This window comes from Coturnix japonica, chromosome 1 (assembly GCF_054131305.1).
Source record: "Coturnix japonica strain WE chromosome 1, WE-NBRP24, whole genome shotgun sequence".
In the NCBI taxonomy this organism is placed as follows: domain Eukaryota; kingdom Metazoa; phylum Chordata; class Aves; order Galliformes; family Phasianidae; genus Coturnix; species Coturnix japonica.
In genome coordinates, this window is record NC_140663.1 from 135,722,558 (window position 1) to 135,744,216 (window position 21,659).

At 33.4% G+C, this 21,659-nt stretch overlaps 1 protein-coding gene across 4 annotated transcripts in view; it reads right to left on the minus strand.

The window, feature by feature from the left end:
- GPC5 (glypican 5) overlaps nucleotides 1-21,659 on the minus strand; it is a 508,496-nt gene that overhangs the window by 138,888 nt on the left and 347,949 nt on the right. Inside the window, exon 8 of one of the 4 annotated variants that reach the window (XM_015851540.3) lies at nucleotides 5,562-6,014. The exons of the other annotated variants lie outside the window; for them this stretch is intronic. Coding sequence (XP_015707026.2) covers nucleotides 5,992-6,014 — 23 coding nt within the window. The 3' untranslated portion in view covers nucleotides 5,562-5,991. Of the gene's footprint in view, nucleotides 1-5,561; nucleotides 6,015-21,659 lie in introns of those variants that run through there. 4 annotated transcript variants of the gene reach the window in all.

Below are 21,659 nucleotides of genomic sequence, written 5' to 3' on the forward strand. Positions count from 1 at the left end.
CTTAATATGAATTTTAATTTATGTAATAATTCGAAGTAAGCTTAAAAGGTAATATATTTTCAAATTCTCTCCACATTTTAAAAGGCATGAATCAGTTTCTTAATGTCAGACACATGCTCATCATTTGGTTGTTAGGTGAACTTGATGTTCTATATATAAAATTAAGATTAATATTTTTTCTTTCTAATATGATATTTAAATTCTTCCTTATTTATCTCACCACACAGTCCTCTAGCTTTTTAATTGTTTAGATGAATGTGCCTTTGAAATATTCTGTTTAGATTCGTATTCTGAGACTTCAGTGAAACTGTCAGTTAAGTAATATTTATTGCCATTAGCATTGCATCAAAAATGTCCCGATTCAATCAGGAATACTACAAGGAATTTACACAGTCAAAAATGTCCTACTTTACTTAACTGCCTTTTTTCCTCAAAGTTATTCTGCAAGTTTTATTCATGTACAGATTTTATCTTTCCATGTATGCATATGTAACATATATTTAATGTATGATACATAATGAATAATAATGTCCACGTATTCATATATAATCTTCCATTGGGGCCAAATCAAATCACAGTTATATTACACTGTGTGAGAGGAAGCATTATCAAGGTTCTAAATGATGGTACACTTAGTCTGATCATCGTTCAAGCTGAGCATTTTATGTACAAATATTTCCAATAAAAATATAGAGGTATTTTTTATCCTCAGAATCAGTTGCATAAAACTGCATGAATTTCTCTATGATGATGTAGCTTGTATTTTTTTTACAAACTTCAGATATTAAGGAAGGAAAATTCATCTCATTAATTTACTGAGAACTACTAGAAATCAGTGAGCACTGATTTCCTCTGTTACTTGAACAGATGTGGCTGTTTTGGAAGCTTGAAATTTTCATTCTTGCCACTACCTTCAAGGGTACAGAAGGAATTACTGATCAACTGATCTATGCAAAATTAATTTGTCAGATCAGTGTTACATACTGAGAAATAAGAAAAAATGTCAGCAGTCCTGAAGCCAGAGAAATTTTATGTAAGATATCAGCTTCTAAAAAGAGCCACCTCACTGCAAAATCACTTGGAGGAAAAAAAGTTGTAAACATGATTGAAAATGAAAAGGAGCCCTATTATTTTAATACACTTTTAAGCTATGGAAATTGACCATTTCCTCACTTCTGTAAGACTGTGGTGAACATTTTGGAAAACAAGCTGCAGTATCTGCAGAATAAAATATTGCAAATGAGACTTGTTTTGGTAATCTGTTGTGAAAGGGAGGTACCAAAATGCATAACAGAGTTAACATTAATTGATCATTAATTGCTCACTGTGATATATTTTATTACAGAAATAGTTAATCTGTGGCAATAACTGACTCAAATCAATACTGTAGTTTCTGCACATAAAAATTATTAAAATGCAATAGACATATTGTTTAATGTTTGACTTGTAACAGTATTTACAAGACGTTCTATCACAGAAACAAATTAGCATGACAAGTATTCAGCCAATGGACACTGCAATTTATTGCAATTCTTGGCACCCGAACAAGCAACTAAGGCTTTCAATATACCCTCCAAAAGCACTTTGTGTAGAAGCAGTGTTCTATCATTAAACCCTCAGGTGCCTGTCAGAGGAAGAAACTCATGTCCTTTTTTCACATTTTCAGTGGGTAAAACACCCTAGGTAACATGATAAAAAATGTTAGTTAAACCTTGACTTTCCTAAGATCTTCCTATTTTTTTATTATTTTTTTAAAATTTTTTTTCCCTTACAGATTGAAACTTTTCATATCATACTCTTGATAGTGGTAGTACAGCTGGTTGAGGATATCAATACCTAAAATCAGCATGTCATATTCTAGGAAGTCTCTGGCTTGGAATCCATAATAATTCCCTCCATTGTGTGTTGAAAGAGTAAGACAATAGCTGCTCAAAGATTCAAAGAAAATTGAGTTCAAAACTAGTACAAAACTTTATCTAAAATACTTTTCACTTGTAAACCCCTCTATTTACTATATACCTTTCTATTTAACTAAATTTCTCAAGAAGTTTGAACTTATGCTTCTAAACAGGTCCTGAAATGTCTTTATTTTTTTAATGAAGATAATTATTCAAACAAATAAGCTTGCCTTTAAAGCTTTAAGAGGAAGGTTCTTTTTTCCAAACTTAGATTTCTAAAATTAAGTGGGGATGATTTATCTGGACAATAAACATTTTGTCAGGAGATGAATTACATCTTAGACCAACCTACTTGCTCCTTTTGACTGAAAAGATCCTGCCATTCTTCATCAGGTTTTCTCAGAATACACAAAATGCAAGGTGACTGAGAGAAAAAGCTGCTGCTTCCTGATTGAAACTCTAAATTTAGCTGCTACCAAAATGTCAGTTTGGGAGTTCAGTTCTGTTGAGTCTATATAGAGATATTTGAGATATGTGTAGGTATTCAAGACAACCACAAAGGCTGCCATGTTTAATAAGAACCTGTGGGGAAATCTAAGCCTTTCTGAAATGAGGATTTGTCATGGTTTTATAATTTTTGTTGTCAGTATTCCACATCATAACAACATGTAAAGTATGGGGGATTAAGAGTTAATGCTCCAGTTCCATGGACTGACAACTTTTTGGATACCTGGTTCTCAGAAGAGAAAAGAAATACATATCCCAGAGGACTTCACGTTCAGAGAGGAAGATAAGTCACAGGAGGAAATCACTAGATTCACTCTCTCACTCCCTGCCTGGCAGTTCGTGGGTGTGCTCCTCAGCTCTGTGCTTTCAGTTGAGTAAGGTTTTCGGTTTTGGATGTTGTCTCTCACATTTTATTGGATTTATTAGCCTCAATTCTATTTATATTGTATTATATTGTATTATCTTGCATTCCAATATAATATTCAGTAAAATTAAGTTTCCTCCTTACATCGTTGCTGCTGTTCTGCTTTTGGGTCCATCTCCCATCTCCCTAACTTTCCCATTTCCCCTTCCCATTTTTAGGTTGGGGGTCTATGGGCCTGCTGCCCCCTGCCATAGGCACAGGTTGAACTAGATAACTCCATGACTAGACTGGAGGTTACCTTAGATGGCACTAGTTTACATTTGAGCCAACCATGCCAAACTGTAGATCTCCACTGATTTAAGCACCTAGTTTAAATGTACTTCCCACTAGAGATTTGTTCCTAGCTTCAGAAGTAAAGCAAAGAAGTAATGAGTTTGTTTTCAGTTTTAGAAAACTTCTAAGCATGTATGTATTGAGTCTAATTTTAGGTTTTTTAACCTAAATTGGTATTTCATGCATGGTTCAGATTCTGTCCCGATTAAAATCACTTACGATTTCAGTTCATCATTTCTAAATAGAGCTTTTCCATTGTTCTCTAAGAGAAATGAACATTCATTGGCTTACATAAACATATTTCCAGTTTTTCTTACCTTTGACTACATGGAAATCTGGTGAGAAGTAGGCAGTGATAATCTATAGCACAGTCCAGATTTAAAAAAAAAAAAAAAAAAAAAAAAAAAAAAAGCAAGAAAAAAGTTTTAAAAAGAAAAAACAACAAAAAACAATATTCACTACAAAACACTATTCATATTTTCACTTTGTTCATTTGCAGGTCAAAGGCTGGTGGTTTTCAAATGGGATAAATAACCTCCAGACCTCCAGTAGCTTTTCCTGCCACAGACATCCACACCTGCTCCCATGAATACTCCGTGCAAGAATAATATCAAAAACTTTGTTAATGCACTTTTATCAGTGTTCTGTGGGTTAGGCACTTCCTTACATCACTAAAATCAATTACAGCTTTGAAGTGTTTGTTAGGTTTGGAGATTCTGATTTTTTGTTATACTTCCACATTATATACTGCTTTAAATTATAGGGAATGAGGGCTGTTGTTTGCTGGCTCAAGAGTCCTGTAAAATCTCCTTTTGAGAGATTTTACATGTATGTACTACAGAGACAGTTAAATATCCAGACTAGGACCAGACAGTACAATCTGCATGTGGAACTCCATATGTACACATTCTCAGAGTTTACTCTGAACATTTTTGCCCACAAACATTTACAAGATTTCATCATAAATTATTTCAGGAACTGAGATACAACAGGGAGGAAAGTTCACATTTTTCATTATATCATTTTATCTATATTCTCTGTATTGACGCTTGAAATACTTCCTTGCAGGAAACAATTTTCTCCTTGGTAGGTCACTGTGGCAAGTATACAGAAATGCAACAGTTTCAATGATGCCTGCTTGCAAACACTGTACATCTTGCATGGAATTACTGTAACACTTGCCTTTCTCACAGACATTTACTCCTATTTATCTGAGTATTTGATTTAGAAATCACAGCTGTCCTTTTGAGTAGAAAGACTGACATACATACATACAGTCTTTCAGTACATTGTGAGATCAAGTAAATATCCACAGTATTCTCTCCACTGCCGCAGTCAAAATCATAACCATTATCATAATAATAATTATTATAATTATTAATTTAATTTAAATTATTTAGTTATTGGATGTTTTGATTTTGGTTTTATTGCTGTTCCTGTTTTGGTGGTGCTTTTTGGTAATCTTTGTCTATGTTAACAAATTCAAAGATCAATTTTATCCATCAATTAGACAATGAAGAATTTCCAGACATAGATTTTTAATTGGCTTTTTTTTTTTTTTTTTTCTAAATGCAATTAAAATTTGTTTCTAGACTCAACATATTCTGCACAGTCTGAGTCTGGAATAAATTTCTATACTCATATTTTCTTTCTATAGTAGGATACTTGGATTTGCACATTTCATTGAACTCAATATCTTTGTATTGCTCAGTTGTATGATCAGTTTTCTGGATGAAGTTATTATAAAAGAGTACTAGGTTGTATGAAACATTGGTTACTGAGAATTTTTAGACCTGTATTTGGAGCTATTCACTCCATATATGTCAGCAAGAAAAAAAATGTCATTGATTGTAGTGAACATATTCTGTTTTGTTTTGTTTTTTCATTCCACATCTAGCTTTTCAGAATAGCATCCTGTAGGAAATACGGTTGAGTCTGACATGATATTATGTTTTGGTTCTAGGAGATAAATAATGTTGATAAAACACCAATGGTTATAGTTGCTGTTAAGCAGTGTTGTACAGAGCTAAGGCCATTTGCAATGAAGGGACCAAGGATGTGGGAGAGAACAGAATTAGGACAGACGACTTAAAGTGGCCAAAGGAATATTCCATATTATATGACATCATGAAGAAGGAGTTTTGAATGGGGTAGGTGTTTGTTTGGCACTCTTCTGCTGCTTGCAGGCCTAGATGGGCAGCAGTTGCAGGGTGAGAGTAAATGCTTGTACTTCACTCATTATATACCTTTATATATACATATGCATATATATACATAAGCACTGTCCTTTTTCCTTTTCTCTTTCTTAGTAAATAGTTTTATCTCAACCCACAAGTTCTACTTTGTGGGGTTTTTTTTTCCCTATTCTCTCCCACATCCCACTGGGAAGCAAAGGGAGTGAGCAAATGACTGTATGGTGATTAGCTATCCTCAGGGTTAAACCACAACAGTTGTACAGATTTGTATTTGCATGCTTTTTATTGCTTATTCCTCCATACATTTTTAATTTAATCCAAATTTCAGTGAAAATAGGCTGAACAAAGTTTTTTTGAAAGATGTTTTTTAACATGTTGTTTGAAAGTAGCCAATAGAAAAGAGGAGACTACAATTACCCTGCTTCATAGAGAAGTCAAGGTATTAACTATTAATTTATTCAAGAGTTCGCAGTTCTGTATATACTACAGATAAGTACTGATGACATGTACACCTGGAATTCTGGTTAACTGGACATCTGTGATGAAAGCTGTTTTGGATGTATCACAGGAGAGGATGTAGCTCTTACGGAGGTGGATGAGAAAGCTATGTCTAGAACTCCTGGAAGTCTTGGAAGGCTGCTGAACCAGATGTCTTACAGGTGTAGCCAGACAATCCTTGTAAATACTTCAGCCATCAATGACAATTCTGAACTGAAACTGCAAAACACCACAAGATACAACAGTGTAATAAATAGGCTTAACTTTCTGATGTTCAAGGAAAATAAAATTACTTGAATTTTGTGAGTTTTGGGTTGTTTTTTTGTTTGTTTGTTTTTCTTGTACAGTTGCTTGTAGCAATTGCCCTCTGTAATTCCCAGGCCTTCGTAATGGAAAAATAAGAACTTCACTTGAATTGCATAATAAGCAACAGTATGTTGGGAATGTATATTTGCTACAAATGTGAGTCAGTGATACATCTTTTGCGTAAAATTCTTTCCTTCTCAAGTGTTCAGTCTCTAAAACATATTCTGTTAACAGCTTTTCTTAGCACTAAGTTTATGCAAGTATTCCCCGAAGGTTTTATGTACAGCATATGTTAAGAAGCATTTAATTCTAAGCAGGAACCTTTTTTTTCACCTCTTTAAAGAAATAACAGTTTTGTATTCCTGTTTTAAAATACTTAGGTCAGCTAAGGATTGGTTGCTATCATTATTGCTGTGCAAAACACAAGCAGTTGTTCTCTATTGTAGATATATATATATGTATATATACACACACACACATATATAAAATAGCAATAGACATATACTATAGACTGTGTGATAATATGAAACCAAATTATCTGAAAGTGTGCTATCTGTACCCTTTAGACCATAAACAAAAGACTTTATTTTTTACTTCCTGGTCTTCATGGAAACATTTATTTTGATTAGAGAGGAATCATTTCTTAGAGCATCCTAATATTCTATTCAGTGTTCTACACTTCGTACAGTGCAGTATTTTCATGTTTCACAATTGTTAGTCCTATGGAGACAGGAAAGTATCATTTGCACTTCAACAGATACAGCCAAAAACCAAACAGTTAAGGCTACATCAGACAGCAGAAATGAACAAAAAACTCAACTGAGTGCCTAGTTTGTAGCTATTTCAACAAAAATGAAAAAGATACCTGATAGAGAAAATGGTAAAGCCCTCAACCAATATGTTATTCATGTATCCCCTGTATAGCCCTGAACTATGACCCATGTAGGGGTGTTAGACTATAAAACAGCAGAGTTAGACAATCATAGTGCTGACATTGTTATTTAGTAGTTAATAAGTTAAAATCATGAGACAGATGGAATGGACTGGTCTAGCTCGGATGGCTTGGATGAAAGAAGATAATGAATTTTTGGACAAGTTTAAAAGTAGAATAACACGTGAAGCATGAAGTCTGGGCCTAAGATGGAACACAGCGTTTTCGAAAGAAGAACTGAAGATAGATTGATTAATCACGAGAATGAATAACATAAGTGATGTAATGTTTACCTAATCATATAAATATACGACCTCTGTAAAGCTTGATGGTCATTCACTAGGAGTGACCCAAGCTATGTATGCATGTTGCACCGTGCACTGAGCTTGTTAATAAAATCAACCCTGGAGTACCCACGAGTTCGAGTCTCAACCTGGCTCCTTTCTGCAACAAAACCCTTTAAGAAGACACTTTCAGAGCAACTACTAGTTTCTAGATGTTATCATTTCTCTGTGAGAATAACTGGAATCTATCTGGCATGCAATATAAAATAAAAACGTTTTTCATGGTAAGAAGCTAAGACCATACGGATACTTTATTAATTTGCAAAATGCAGGTCAAAGAAGATTACATTTCAGATCTTAAAGATGCTCTAGAACCATCACAAAATTGTTATAGTACTAGACAGAATGTCATTTTTAGAATATTGTTATGTTGATATCTCTTTGTAGTTTAGAGTAAGGTTAAGGAATGATGAGAGCGCTACAAAGGTAATCTAAATGAATGCATTTTACTTTACAAAGTGATAGACCAGAAAGAAACCCACGTTTTGTTACTATGCTTTCAGAAACAGTAATGGAATATGCTATTAAATAAATTTGACAAAACGGAAAACAGTAATTTGATCATAGTCTAAACTGGGCAGGCACGTTCTTCTTGAACACTGCCACAGAAACAAGAAAATATTTACGGTGATACTGTAAGCAGTAAATTTTCAGTGATTTTGATATGCTGGACTTCCAAGACTGAATTATGCAAATTGAAAGCATCCATCAGTTGTCAGTCTTACTTTATTGGTGTGCCCCAGTGGAGCAGTGGTAGGAATGCTGCTCTGCAACAGCGGAGGCCCGGGTTCGAAGCCCCCCTGTGGCGCAAGTGGTAGGAGTGCCACTCTGCTACACAGTCCGGGGGTTGGACTCGATGATCTCTAAGGTCCCTTCCAACCCGCACGAGACTGTGATACTGTGATTTACTTTGTCCTGGACATCTGCAATTACTGGAATACTCCAAAGAAAGGAACCATAGAGGAAAAAATAAAGAGATAGTTGTCTCTCCTTAAGGCAAAGATGAGTTTAATTGCTCCCATGAAAATTACGTACACTGCAAGATGTTGTTTAATAAGGCTAACATGTCTTTAACCTGGCCAGTTTACACTATAAAAATTATTTGTTTTTTGTTGTTGTTGTTGTTTGTTTGTTTGTTTGTTTTATGTACTACATATAGATATTATGTTGCCTTTCAGCTACTAAAGCAAATATATTGCTTTAGGGACAAAAACACAGCCAAAATATTGAATGGGTAAATGGGTATTTCCATCACTGTGATACTGCTTGGGAACCACATTGCGATAGCTGTAGTGCTACCTATTTAGATATACTCCTTTTATTATTTGATCAGCTTTGAATATGTTATTTCAGAGAATCTGAACTATGCTTTCAGGCCTTCCATGTATGTAATGTGCTCAAAAATGGATTTGTGTAGGACTTTATTTAATTAATCTTAGAAACAAGTAAATAATGGAAATATGTATCAAATGTAATTAAAAATAATACTGCATCTGATAAACGCCATCTACCTTCAGCCATCATCTTCTTTATACATGCCATTAGCCCACACTTCTAATCTGTTTTATAAAAGGTATTTGAACTTACGTTACACATACCGAGAGTCATTGCCAACTATAATTATGAGTTCATTAAATTGTATTGGCTGCCAGCTTCTTAGTCTCTTGGATAGAGATTTCTCAATCAGTTTATTGAACATTGTACATCATAATTAGAATTATATTCTAAGTATATAGGTTAGATGAGTTCTCAAAAATATATATTAAACCTTAATTATCTCAAAAAGCAAAATGTTTTAAAATCTGTACTTTCAGTTCTAATGCTTACATCTCCGTTAAAATTATGCCACTGTCTACATGTTATCATGCAATACACAGGACATATTCTGGTGTCCCTACAGCCTTAATTTTCAGTGTAAAAGATATTAACTCACCAGTGCTCTTAGCCATGCTGTGTTATGGAGATTTACAGATCTATTTGATTAGGGAGAGACATGACTATACAGGCCTTCAGCTCTGTGTTAAAATACTTCATTTCTTCATGTGATCCATCATAAGTCAGAGCTCTGTAAAGTATGGTGACTGCAATTTCAAGGGATATCTTCCCTTCCCAGTGTAATCATAAGATCACAGAGAACAGAATAGTAAGATTACCCAGTTTAATTTTTCTGATCTTTTAAGCATTTCCTATCACACAGATTTTGTGACAGTTGTTTCAAAATGCTCGATAAGATAGAAATGTTTTTATTTTTATCCTGGTGCACTGGAATTTTGAATCTTATTTCTGTGTTGGCTGTGACAAGTTCCATCTTTGTATATTTATTCTTAAATCTTATGTTCTTGTATTCACATCTCATATCAATTCCTTATTGAGAACTAGAAGACATTTGAGGTAGAATGAGATCGACACTGAATTCTAAGATGTAGTATATATATCAGATCCAAGACACCAAAATCATAAGAGAAATAAATTACATAAGACCATGAGGGAAGGAAGAAATCAGTAGAAGAGAATGCATGGAAGGCATACATACAGGAAATGTAAAATAGTTTTATGGGTGTAAAGAAGAGCATAAAAAAAATTATATTTGGTAGATATAAGGAGGAGAGATTTTCAAACATTTAGAAAAATCTTTCAAAGGCATACTTTTGCATGTGATTGCATTACAGTGACAAGCACTCACTTTAGACGAAATTCCTCAAAAGCAGATAGCTGAAAATATCACCAAAGAAATTGCTCTGAATGAAAAGTTAATGTTCCCATTGAAACATTTAGGAACAGTAACATGTCTTTGTTTTTTTTGGTTTTTTTGTTTTTGTTTTTTTTTCAGTTTTTACTTTCTTTAATTTCTAACAGCTTAACAGTTTGTGTCCTCTGAAAAATAGCTTGAAAAAAGTAATTTTCAGTGCTAAATATTTATCCTGATGTGTATCTATTTCAAAGATTAGACATCTGTCATATGATGCATGTTTCTTTTGCTTCCTTTTGTTTGTTTGTTTGCTTGTTTGTTTGTTTTGTTTTGTTTTGTTACTTTCTGAGAATAATATTGCGCTTCAAGCATCAACAGAAGTGTTTTGTACAGCATTTCCTTTTTGGCTGATTATCCATTACATGATTTTTGAAGATATCAAAGAACACACTGCTGTTCTTCTAAGGAAGCTTTTGTGCACAGATAGGGTTTGTAGAAAGTAATAGCAAAAGTATGGGATTGTGATGGGCTAATACAAATACACATGTTTATAGGAGACTCCAGAAGTTTGACAACCTTTATGTTTTCCAGCTTCTCCTTCTTCAGAAGACCTTTCACTGTAAGTACTGGAATGACTCTGTGTCATTTCTTAGAAGATTACTCGATACCATACACCTATAAATAAATAATTTTCTTTATCTCCCTTTCTACCCTAGACACATATGACCTACAAAACAAAAGGTGCTTAATGGTAGTACAATTTATGGACAACTAATGTAAAAGAAGTTAATTTAGATAAACCTCATTATGATTTTGGCTGGGATAGAGTTAATTATCTTCATATTAATGGTATGGCACTATCTTTTGGATTTACAAGGAAAATTATGTTGATAACACAATATTAAAGTAGTTGCAGAATAGTGCTTGCACAGAGATGAGGACCTTTCTGTTTTTCATACAGTTTTGCCTTCAAGGGTCTGGGAGGGGACAAAGTCAGGACAGATGAGCTAAGTTGATCAAATGGATACCCCATGCCATGTGTTGCCATTTTGAACAACAAAATGGGGAAACTGGCCAGGGATGACGCTGCTTCTGCTTGGGTACTGGATGGGCATAGATCAGTGGGTGGTGAATAATTGTACTTCAGATGTTCTTCTGTGTGTTGTTGTTGTTTTTAATTTTTTTTTTCCTTTTCTTTTTAACAATTCTAATCTCAATGTAAGTTTTTTCACACTTACAGAACTTTCTACAGTTCTCATACTTCTGCAGAGGAGTGACCAGCATAAACCACAACAATAAGAGCATAATATCCGCATGCATTTCACTCCCAAATTACCCATAACAAAACATGAATCAACAGCAATTTATTTTATGTTTGATTATTAGAGTCATTTATTTATTTCAGATTTATGTATATGGACTTAATTTATCTTAGAGTCCAATCTGACACTTAGCACTGAACTCTCCACAGTCTGGATTCTCCATATACATCCTTGTTTTAAAACCACTGAGCCAGCAGTTAGTCTCAGTGTCGGTTTTTCTGGGTTCCTGAATAAACTACTCAGTTACTTACTATTTGAAAGAAGGGCAGATTATTTTAGCTTAAAATTGTATACATGACTTCTAAAGATAAATACAATGTTAAGATCAGATGTACAAGTAAATAGTATAGAGTTCTGCTAGAAGCAATATCCTAAGTAAGAAATAGTCAAACAGGAAATCTTAGTAAGGTTCATAGACATTTAACCTGTATGAGGATTATGTAAAAACTGAGACATCAATGAATATATAAATTAGTGAATAGTACACTTTCAATTCTGGCACGTTCGTGAGAGATATGGAGAAAGTAGCAGAGGGTTTGGAAGGCAATATTAACATAAAAGGGTGTGTATTTAAGATGGATTGTATTCTTCGAAAAATAAAATCTAATTATTGCATTTCGTTTCATTTTGAGCTAAGCATATTCATACTCTCCTGAAAAATTATATAGGATTTTTGAAATAAATGTGAAACACAGAGCCTGTTCAGAGTGGAATTAACTTCATGCTTATACAAAAATAAAATAACTACAAAGCTCCTAGAACCATTTCCTCAAGGATCGTGACACCTTACTTTATCAGTTCTTTGGGAAATATGGATATAATGAAAATAAATGTTGATGATATCTTTTATCAGAAGACACACATTCTATAAGATAAATAAATTACACTTTGTATAAGGTTAAGAAGGATTAAGAAGAACCACTGCAATACATCACCAACACAAGAAGAATTATATGCACTTGTTCAGTGTGCCCCTGGGCCACACCATTTTGCAGTAGATATTTTTCTTTCAGAAACAATGAATTGTCAAAAATAATGTTAACGAACAATAATTAAGTGTATACAGTGCATAAACAATAAGCATACAACTATGCATTCTTCTAGAAGTTTGCATAAAATTTTAGTCAGAAAAAAACAATAATGCTTTACTAAATTTTATATAAAACAAGTACATAATAAACCAGGAAAATATAGATGATGAAGCATATTGCAGCTAAATTTGTGCAAGACCTGCACAGGTTATCAGAACATTTTCTCATCTCCAGCTCCCCTCTACTTTGCTTTTAGCTAATATAAAATTTTCCCTAGCAGAAAAAGACAACTGTCTTCAGTTTTCTTTAGTAACTACTATTTGCTTCAGCTCTTGTTTTTCAGGAGGGAGCAATATTATGGATTTCATGACCAGAATTAATCACAACAATTTATACAAATAAATCATCAAAAATTCAGCACTGATCTAAGATCAAACTCTACACAATTGTCATGAAGAGGTACCCTCTGAAGGAAGAGAAACATTTGCAAGCATTACAAATGCTTTGAAATGCTGTGGGGAGAAACAAAAACAAGAACAAAAAACAAACAAATAAAAAAACTGTAAAAGGAAATCTAGGAATGAATCTCAAAGAAGAAATGTTATGAAGCTTGAGGCCCAGATCCATTCTGGATATGTGTTTTAGGTGACTGTTTGACAAATTATCACAGTAATGCTTACAGAGAGACAGATCTATTTTATTAAAACAAACACCTTTCTCAGGGGTCCAAAAATGAGGTGGAAGATAAATTTGTGTTCTAGGTGTTATGATACACAGAGGCACATACTTTTTTAGCGCAATCTCAGAAAATGACTTTTGTATTAAAGACTTTCAGTGTAAAGTAATGTGCAAATGTAATCTGTGGTACTGGGAAATGAGGAAGTTAAGTAGATATTCGTCGATCATATAAAAAGAAAAGACATTCCAGCTTTAAAATGAAGTATTTAAATAGGTATTTAATCAGGGCAGTTAACAAGTAATGGCCACAATTAATCAAGAAGTGAAAGCACACTCACCTTGTAAGGCCTCCCCCACATCTAACCCATTCAGTTTTGAAAGAGATGGATTGCATTTATACAATAAGTCAACACTAATTTAATTATTATGAAACAATGTCAAACAGCTTGTTAATTTGGTAAATATTTGAACTATAATCCTTGCTTATACTGAATTCTCGAGCAGACAGGTGTTTTTCAGTGTAACAAGTACAGGATAGGAGACAAATTGAATAACTAGGAGCTATAAAGTATCATGTAGAAGAGAGAAGTTCCCCATGAAAATAAAAAAAAGAAAATAAAAAAAAAATAAAGGAAAAAAAAGGTCTTAATATATGCTTTTTAAAAAATTATTGAACAAACAGGAAGGCAGAAAGAGAGAAAGAGAGGAAGGAAGGAAGGAAGGAAGGAAGGAAGGAAGGAAGGAAGGAAGGAAGGAAGGAAGGAAGGAAGGAAGGAAGGAAGGAAGGAAGGAAGGAAGGAAGGAAGGAAGGAAGGAAGGAAGGAAGGAAGGAAGGAAGGAAGGAAGGAAGGAAGGAAGGAAGGAAGGAAGGAAGGAAGGAAGGAAGGAAGGAAGGAAGGAAGGAAGGAAGGAAGGAAGGAAGGAAGGAAGGAAGGAAGGAAGGAAGGAAGGAAGGAAGGAAGGAAGGAAGGAAGGAAGGAAGGAAGGAAGGAAGGAAGGAAGGAAGGAAGGAAGGAAGGAAGGAAGGAAGGAAGGAAGGAAGGAAGGAAGGAAGGAAGGAAGGAAGGAAGGAAGGAAGGAAGGAAGGAAGGAAGGAAGGAAGGAAGGAAGGAAGGAAGGAAGGAAGGAAGGAAGGAAGGAAGGAGTAGCAAAAAGCGGAAACAAAGAAAAGGAAAAGGAAAAAGGAAAAGAAAGAATAGAGTTGATATTACTATCATAGCTGAAATCAGGAATCGGGTAAATAGGTTCCTTTCACATGAAGTTTAAGTATCCTAGGCTTCAGGGAAAGTCAGAAGAAAAGGACCAGTGGGACATGTCGACGTTTCTGTCATCAAGACAATGCAGCTGGGCAAACATAAGGGAAAGGTAGCCAAAGAAACTGGTTTTGACTGGATTAAGAGAAGGAGCTGGGTCAAAGAAGGAAGGTCAACCTGAGAAAGATTTCTGACTTCATCCCAATGACCACAGGAGTGAGACCACCGCTATGGACTGTGCACGTGTTAGTAGGAGGGACAGCATGTAAAATATGTTACCAGAAAAACAATGAATGTGTTAATGGTTTCTTGGAAATCTGTTGAATCTGTATATGCTTGCTCTAAAACTTTTTAACATTTCTGTCTATCGATGCACATGATAGGAGGAGTGATTCCCTTGTGCCTAGCACTGAATAAACACATACCAGCTTAATAACCTAGTTATGGTTATAGAGTTTGATTCCACATGTCACAGCCACAAAGGAAACAAACACACCTATAGAAAACACAGCAGCATTATGTCTCTGACAGAGGCTATCAGCCTATGCTAGTAAGAATCATAATATTCAAATTGCAATTTATTGTTACAGTGACTGTTTGATTGATATTATTTAATTATTTTCATCATTTGTACAAGTAAATTAAGTAGTAAATTAAGTCAGGATCATGCATATATATGCACATATCTCTTCTTTAACAGAAACACCATGATGAGTGCTCTGCAGTTTACAGTCAAGGATATAATCACAATATTGTCCTGTGGTGTCAGAAGGAGCAAAATATGCTGAGATACAAGCAGGATTCTGACAACTACAAGCATCCAGGAAGAAAGAGCACTTACAATTGGGGAAAACCTGACCAATAAACAGGTGCAAGAAAAATAAATCTAAGAGCAAAAGAAAGACAGAATTACCTGTCCTCTACCCTTGAATTCTGAGACTTTCTGCAACGTTCTACTGTTAGCAGCATGTTATTCATAGAGTGAAATTTCTGATGGGCAATGATTTTACAGAGAGGATGCGAGTAAAAAGATGGCAGATGGGCATAGCCAAAGTGAAGATCTATAAGCTTCATGAGATCAATTTTGTTTGAATTTAAATTTTATACAGTACATCAAAACAAACAAAATGAAAGCAAAGGAACTTGACACAACTTGAGCAAAAACAATTTCTTTCAGTCTATGTATTCTTATATGTGTAATGCAAGACAGTTTAAGAACTGTATGTGTAAATAAAAATTCCTTCGGGAATAATTATTACTTATATTTTAAATCACTGTGACCCTTATGTCAAAAAGATTTTAATATATTTGGAAACCAGTTTACAGGTGTTTAAACAAGCACCTCTTAAGACTGCATAGTCAAAAAATGACACTTAAAATACACTTCATATCTTCTCTTCATAATAGCAAAAGACTATTTTCTGGTAGAAAATGCAGGCTCTATATAAGAAAAAACAAACAAACAAAAAAAAAAACAAAAAAAAAAATAATGAAGAAAAGCTTCTATAATTGTATTTTTTTATCTGATACTGAAAGTCAACACCGACCAGTTTTAATGACCAGAAGCAATGCTAAAACCCTTTTCCATCACAAATCAGAATTTTTCACACCAGTAATTACTGAATTCTTAGTTCACATATGTAAATGCAATATTAAATGACCATGCTATCTTGATGATTTTTCTGCTTTTTTGACTTGGAGCAGATTAGATTCCGAGCTTTCTGGGAAATAAAAAGTGTTTCTTACTCAGTGTAGTTGAACAAATACTATTGCACATCACAAAGCTAACTGATTATTGCTAAGGATGCAGAATCGGGCCTTTCAATCCAGGCTGACATGGAATAAATTCTAAAACAGCCTCAGGGAAAAAAAAAAAAAAAATTAAAAATCTTAGGATAGGCACTGAACAGGCAGAATGACTCTTTCAACTCTTGCAGCAACAGAACTGCTGCTAAATTGAAGGTCATTTGAACTCTAACAGCACTTGGAAAGAAGCTTGACATATTCTCTACCAATTACAGTAATTTAATTGTAGCTATCTCACAGTATTAATGTGTATGAGCCAATTTCCTATAATGAGCATGATTAAGATACTTCTCTGTTAGAGTTTTTATCCTCCTGTGGAGAAAAAGAATCATGCTCCACAGAACTTGTTTCTTTTCATTGCCTGTAAAAGATGCCCAAGTGATTATCTCATAGTCAAGTGACCATACGGTGACTATACTATAAATTTCAGTCTTGATGACATCAAAAAATACCAAAAAATTTTGGGTTCCCCAGTTCAAATAGACAGGGGTCTCCTAGAAGTAGTCCAGAGAAGGGCCGCAAAGATGATTAAGGGCCTGGAGCATCTCCTGTATGAGAAAAGGCTTAGTAGCCTGAGTCTGTTCAGAATGGGGAAAAGAACCACAGAATCATAGAATTGCTCAGGTTGGAAAAGACCATCAAGATCATCAAGTCTATCCTCAGCCTAACCATACTGCATTCAGACAGAGAAAACATCTGGATGGTTTTTAAACACATCTTGCTTTTAGCAGGTGGATTAGACTTGGTGTTCTCTTAAGGTCCTTTCCAACCCTTGAGATTCTGTGATTTATATAAAACTGTTTATTCAGGATACTTAGATGAATGCAAGTTTTTATATTCTTTTTACTTATTCTACATACCAATCAGTGTCATGACTGAGAATCTATATATTAAGCCTAAGTGTACTTTGTTGAAATTATTCTTGTATTCATTGTTGAGGATTTTTTTATTATTATTATTATTTATATTTTTGTGAATTGAAATTCTTTAGACAACCTTAGAAAAGTCCAGGTCTTATGATAAGAATCTTAACACTATTTCATTTCATTGATTAAGACATAACAAAACAGTTATTTCTTGAAAAATATGTAATGTATCAGGTGAGTCATGAATACAGAAATGGAGGACTTTTTTTTTTTTTTTTTTTAAATTCTCTCAGATTTTAATATAATTGAACCAGATCTGAAGCAAAGCATTGCTGAAGATCAGTGTTCTGTCCATCAACTCCCAGTGTGGCTGAAGATTCCTGAATTTTTTTGTTTGTCCTGTTTCACACATTGTTAACAGTCATAAATTTGATGCTAAAATTTCATTTCACACTTACTTTCTATAGGGACAATATTTTGTCAAAAGTGTCTATATCCTTAATATGGAATGAAGAGATTTGAATATATAACATTTGTATTTCACATTCATGATGACAAGGGCTGAAATACTTGAAGGCTTGAAATGTGAACCATTGCTATTACACAAATGTAGTATGTGAGGAATTGTGAACAAAAACAACAAATGTAGACAATAATTCAAGAAATAATATTGTTCATGAATATCCGTTAAGAAGAACGTTACTCTTTTCAGTACTGTTAATTGTCACCTTCAGGTGTTTCACATCCATGGCATATTGTCAGCCTGCTGATAGTGGTTCAGTATTCCAGACCACTGGGTTCAAAAAAAACAAAGTATCTCACAAGGTTCTAAAATTACTGTGAAACAGCTACTGCAAAACTATACTGGGAGTATGAAACTGACACAGAATCATGACATGAGGAAAAAAAAATAAAAATCCAGTTAAAATTGTTATGAATTTATTTCAGGAAACAAATCTGACCCTCCAGTTCTCCTGTTGGCACATACTTAGCCTAATGACTCTTTGACAATTTAGATTTAAGTGTTACTTGTGCAAATGGTCAAATCTAGGCCAAGGCCTCTTTCAATCTTAGAAGCTAATGAAGGTGATCTTTTACAAATAAACTACTTTAACAGCCAAAATCAATTAATCGATTGGCAGCTTTGTTCACATCACAGATGAAAGCATGGACTACAAAATAGCTATCATAAGTTACTTGAAAAGAAAGTGCCAAAGAATTAAATCTAGGTTAAACATAGAACAAATGAATTAACTTTAAGGCTAACATAGCAAGTTTTTTGTTTGTTTGTTTTTGTTGTTGTTCTTGCTTTTTTGTTTACAATACTTCAATACTTCAGCCACACATTTTCTCTGAGATAGGCTTCTGCTACTAACGCTGTGTGGTAGTTTTGTATCTCCCAGCTATGAGAATAATTTTACAATATTAATAAATTTGCTATCTTCAATACATTTTTCTACATATTTTATAAATTTCTGAATTGCACATTATCTACACTCAGATCTATAATTATCTCCTTTTTTTGTTGTTGTTTGTTGTGGAGCTGTTTTTTGCTGTTTTGTTTTTTTTTTGGTTTTTTTTTTTAATTGTTCAGTATCTTCATTTCTAGAATTTTTACAAGTCTTTATTGGGGACAGTTTTCAAAAATTCAAGAATACATAACTGTTGATTCTACTAAAGAACTCTAGAAGATGTTCTGAATTACTTTACAAAAGGCATTTCAGCTCTAAGTGTATCAGTCTGTAGTCCAAATAACCCATTATTTAAAATACATACTCCTTAGAATACAAGCTTTACATGTGACTCAACAAACATGTTGGGCATTTTTTGTCTGTAGATCTCTGGATTTCCTTTGAAACCTTCCCATAATTGAGATTTGCTACTTTTGTGGTAGTGTCTTGGTTATGGCCAAAACAGCTTCAAGTAAAAGTGTCCAAGTATATTTTACCTATTTCACCCTTGTAGCCCTTATAAACACTCAATACATCTATGTTGTCTTGGTAATTCCTTGTGGTAGTTTTTACTGATATGTTCTGAATGCCTCCCAGAAATATTTTCCAATGCAAATAGTATAATTTCTAATGCTTTTTACGTTAAGAAAGATTTGCATCTGGGGCTCTTTCCAAGGTGTTCTGTGGAAAACAGAAACTATAGATAAAACAAACAAACAAACATGCAAGCAGATACTTAAAAAAACAACCAACAAACAAACAAAATAATCCACATATAATTAGACAGATCAGAGGACAACTGCAAGTGAATTTACTGATTTACAAAATAAATGTAGTATATTGGCATACAGAGATAACATATTTGATTTCATAAGGTATGCAACGGTATGACAAAGTTTAAAATGGGACATAATCTATTGAACTATATATTTATATAACCACATATGTGCAGTTAACACTGTGGTTCAGAACAGATAAAAAGCTTTTTGTGATTCAGGTAGTTCTGGTTGAGAGAAAAAAAAAAAAGTATATTTCAAAATTTCACTACCATCCCTAAGAATCTACTAACCTTTGTCTAAATGTATTAAAAGCACATTCTAAGCAATGAAAATCCAGTGGATTATTCAAAGAAAATAAAACATCAGAGCAGGCCTTCTGACTTTTTAACCTACATTCAGTCTTGTCTAATGTAAACAACTTTTGATGTAAGTCACACTGAAAATACTATTCTGGGTAAGCTTCACTTGGGTAAACAGGATACTTTCTTTGAATATTGTTATTTTTCCTTCTGGTATAATATACTCTTCAGACATATAAATATACATAGTATATTTCAAACATAATGTAAGAATGTCCTCCTTTCTATTTATTATTGTAAAAATGACTTTTCTAGTCAATTTGCTCTAGTATTGTGAGCACAACAGCTGCAGACATGTCAGCTTTTTATCTTGCCAGGGTTACATAAAAATCCCTGTGCATAAATGTTTCAAACATTGACAGTTTTAATAATGTAATGGAAAGAAAAAGAATATGTAGTTTCCAGTTAACATATATGCCAAAACCAATTTTGAGAAGCACTAGCCCTAAGACTTGTTTGACAACCTAAGTTATATGCATGTAGTAAATATTTATTTATTTGTATTTAATGTTTACCTTAATTTATCTTAATTTATTTATCTTAATATTTATTAAGATACATTTGGAATGTGTGATTCCTTACAATATATCTGGTTTGATTTGAAAACCATTTCCAACAGGATATTTTTCACTACATCAGAATAACAAGCAACTTTGAAGAAATACATATTTTACCTGTGTTAGTAGAAAATGGAAATCATAAAAAATAGAGCTAGTACTGGATGCTGAAAGTGCAGTTTGTGACTACAAGACCATCTTTAATTCACAGATCTCCATCAGAGACGTGACTTATTTATTTTTTAAAATTTATATGTGATTTCAAAGGTGTTACTGGAAGTCAATTAATTTAATACAATTCTAATTAAAATTTGATTGGTTATGTTATGCAAATGGGAAGTCAATTTCTCATCTTCTTGATTTTTCCTCAGAGACTACAGTAATTCTGCTGTAAATCATTGTCACCTTAAACACAGCTGCAGCTTGATGAGAGCCAACATAATGGGACCAAATAAAGCAAAACACTGGAATGTGATGTGATTCCAGAAGACAGATAAATATTTGTCTACCTTTAAACTATTAGAAAAATGAGTGAGAAAACTCAAGAAAACTTTCAAATGAAAGATGTTTAAAGCTAGTGTTATTACACCATACAGTGTCATAGAAATCGACATAATTGTACCTGGGAAAAAAGTACCTGAGAAAAGTTGGTGTGAAAAAGATAGTAAATGGTAAGATATTTTGAATATACTGGATATCATCACAAACCTTTGATCTTTGATTGCATTTCTCCTGTTTATATACTGACAGATGAAATTGCCTTTAATTTTGAAAAGTTTTGGCCTTTAAACGCTGAAATCAGGTAAATATCCTAGAAATTACTTGCAAAGTAAAAATTGCTAAAAATTTGTAAAAAAGCATCTAAAAAATTTGGTTTGCTAACTAGAAATATAAAAATATTTTTAATTTATGCAACACCATTCCTCTGCTAGCTTCTGGCATGTATCATTTCAGTCCTCAGAAGACACAATAAAATCACATTGCATAATATATGTTTACATGAAATCCTGTATACAAAACAGTTTAGTGCACAGCATGACAAAATTTCTCCCTGCTAGGCCATATTTCACTATGTCTATTCATTTTAAACAAGTACCTCAGAAGTAAATGAACAATAAATAATTTATTTGAAGAGGAGCTGATAGTTACCTCATTTTTTAAAAATATATATTTTAGTTAAGTGTTTTCTTAGTGGTTGTAATTTATAAGTTCATAAAATGAAAGAAAAACATTATAAAATAGAATAAAAGAATCTTAATGAATTCTACATGCATTTAGAGAAATGCATGTAGAATTTATATATATACATATATATATATGTATTTATATATATGAATTTATATATATACATATATATACATATATATATACATACATACACACACACACACACACACACACACACACACACACATATATATATATAAACAGTAGAATGCTGTCAGCTAGAATTAAGTTTTTAGGTAGATATTAACCCCCAGAATGCATGTCT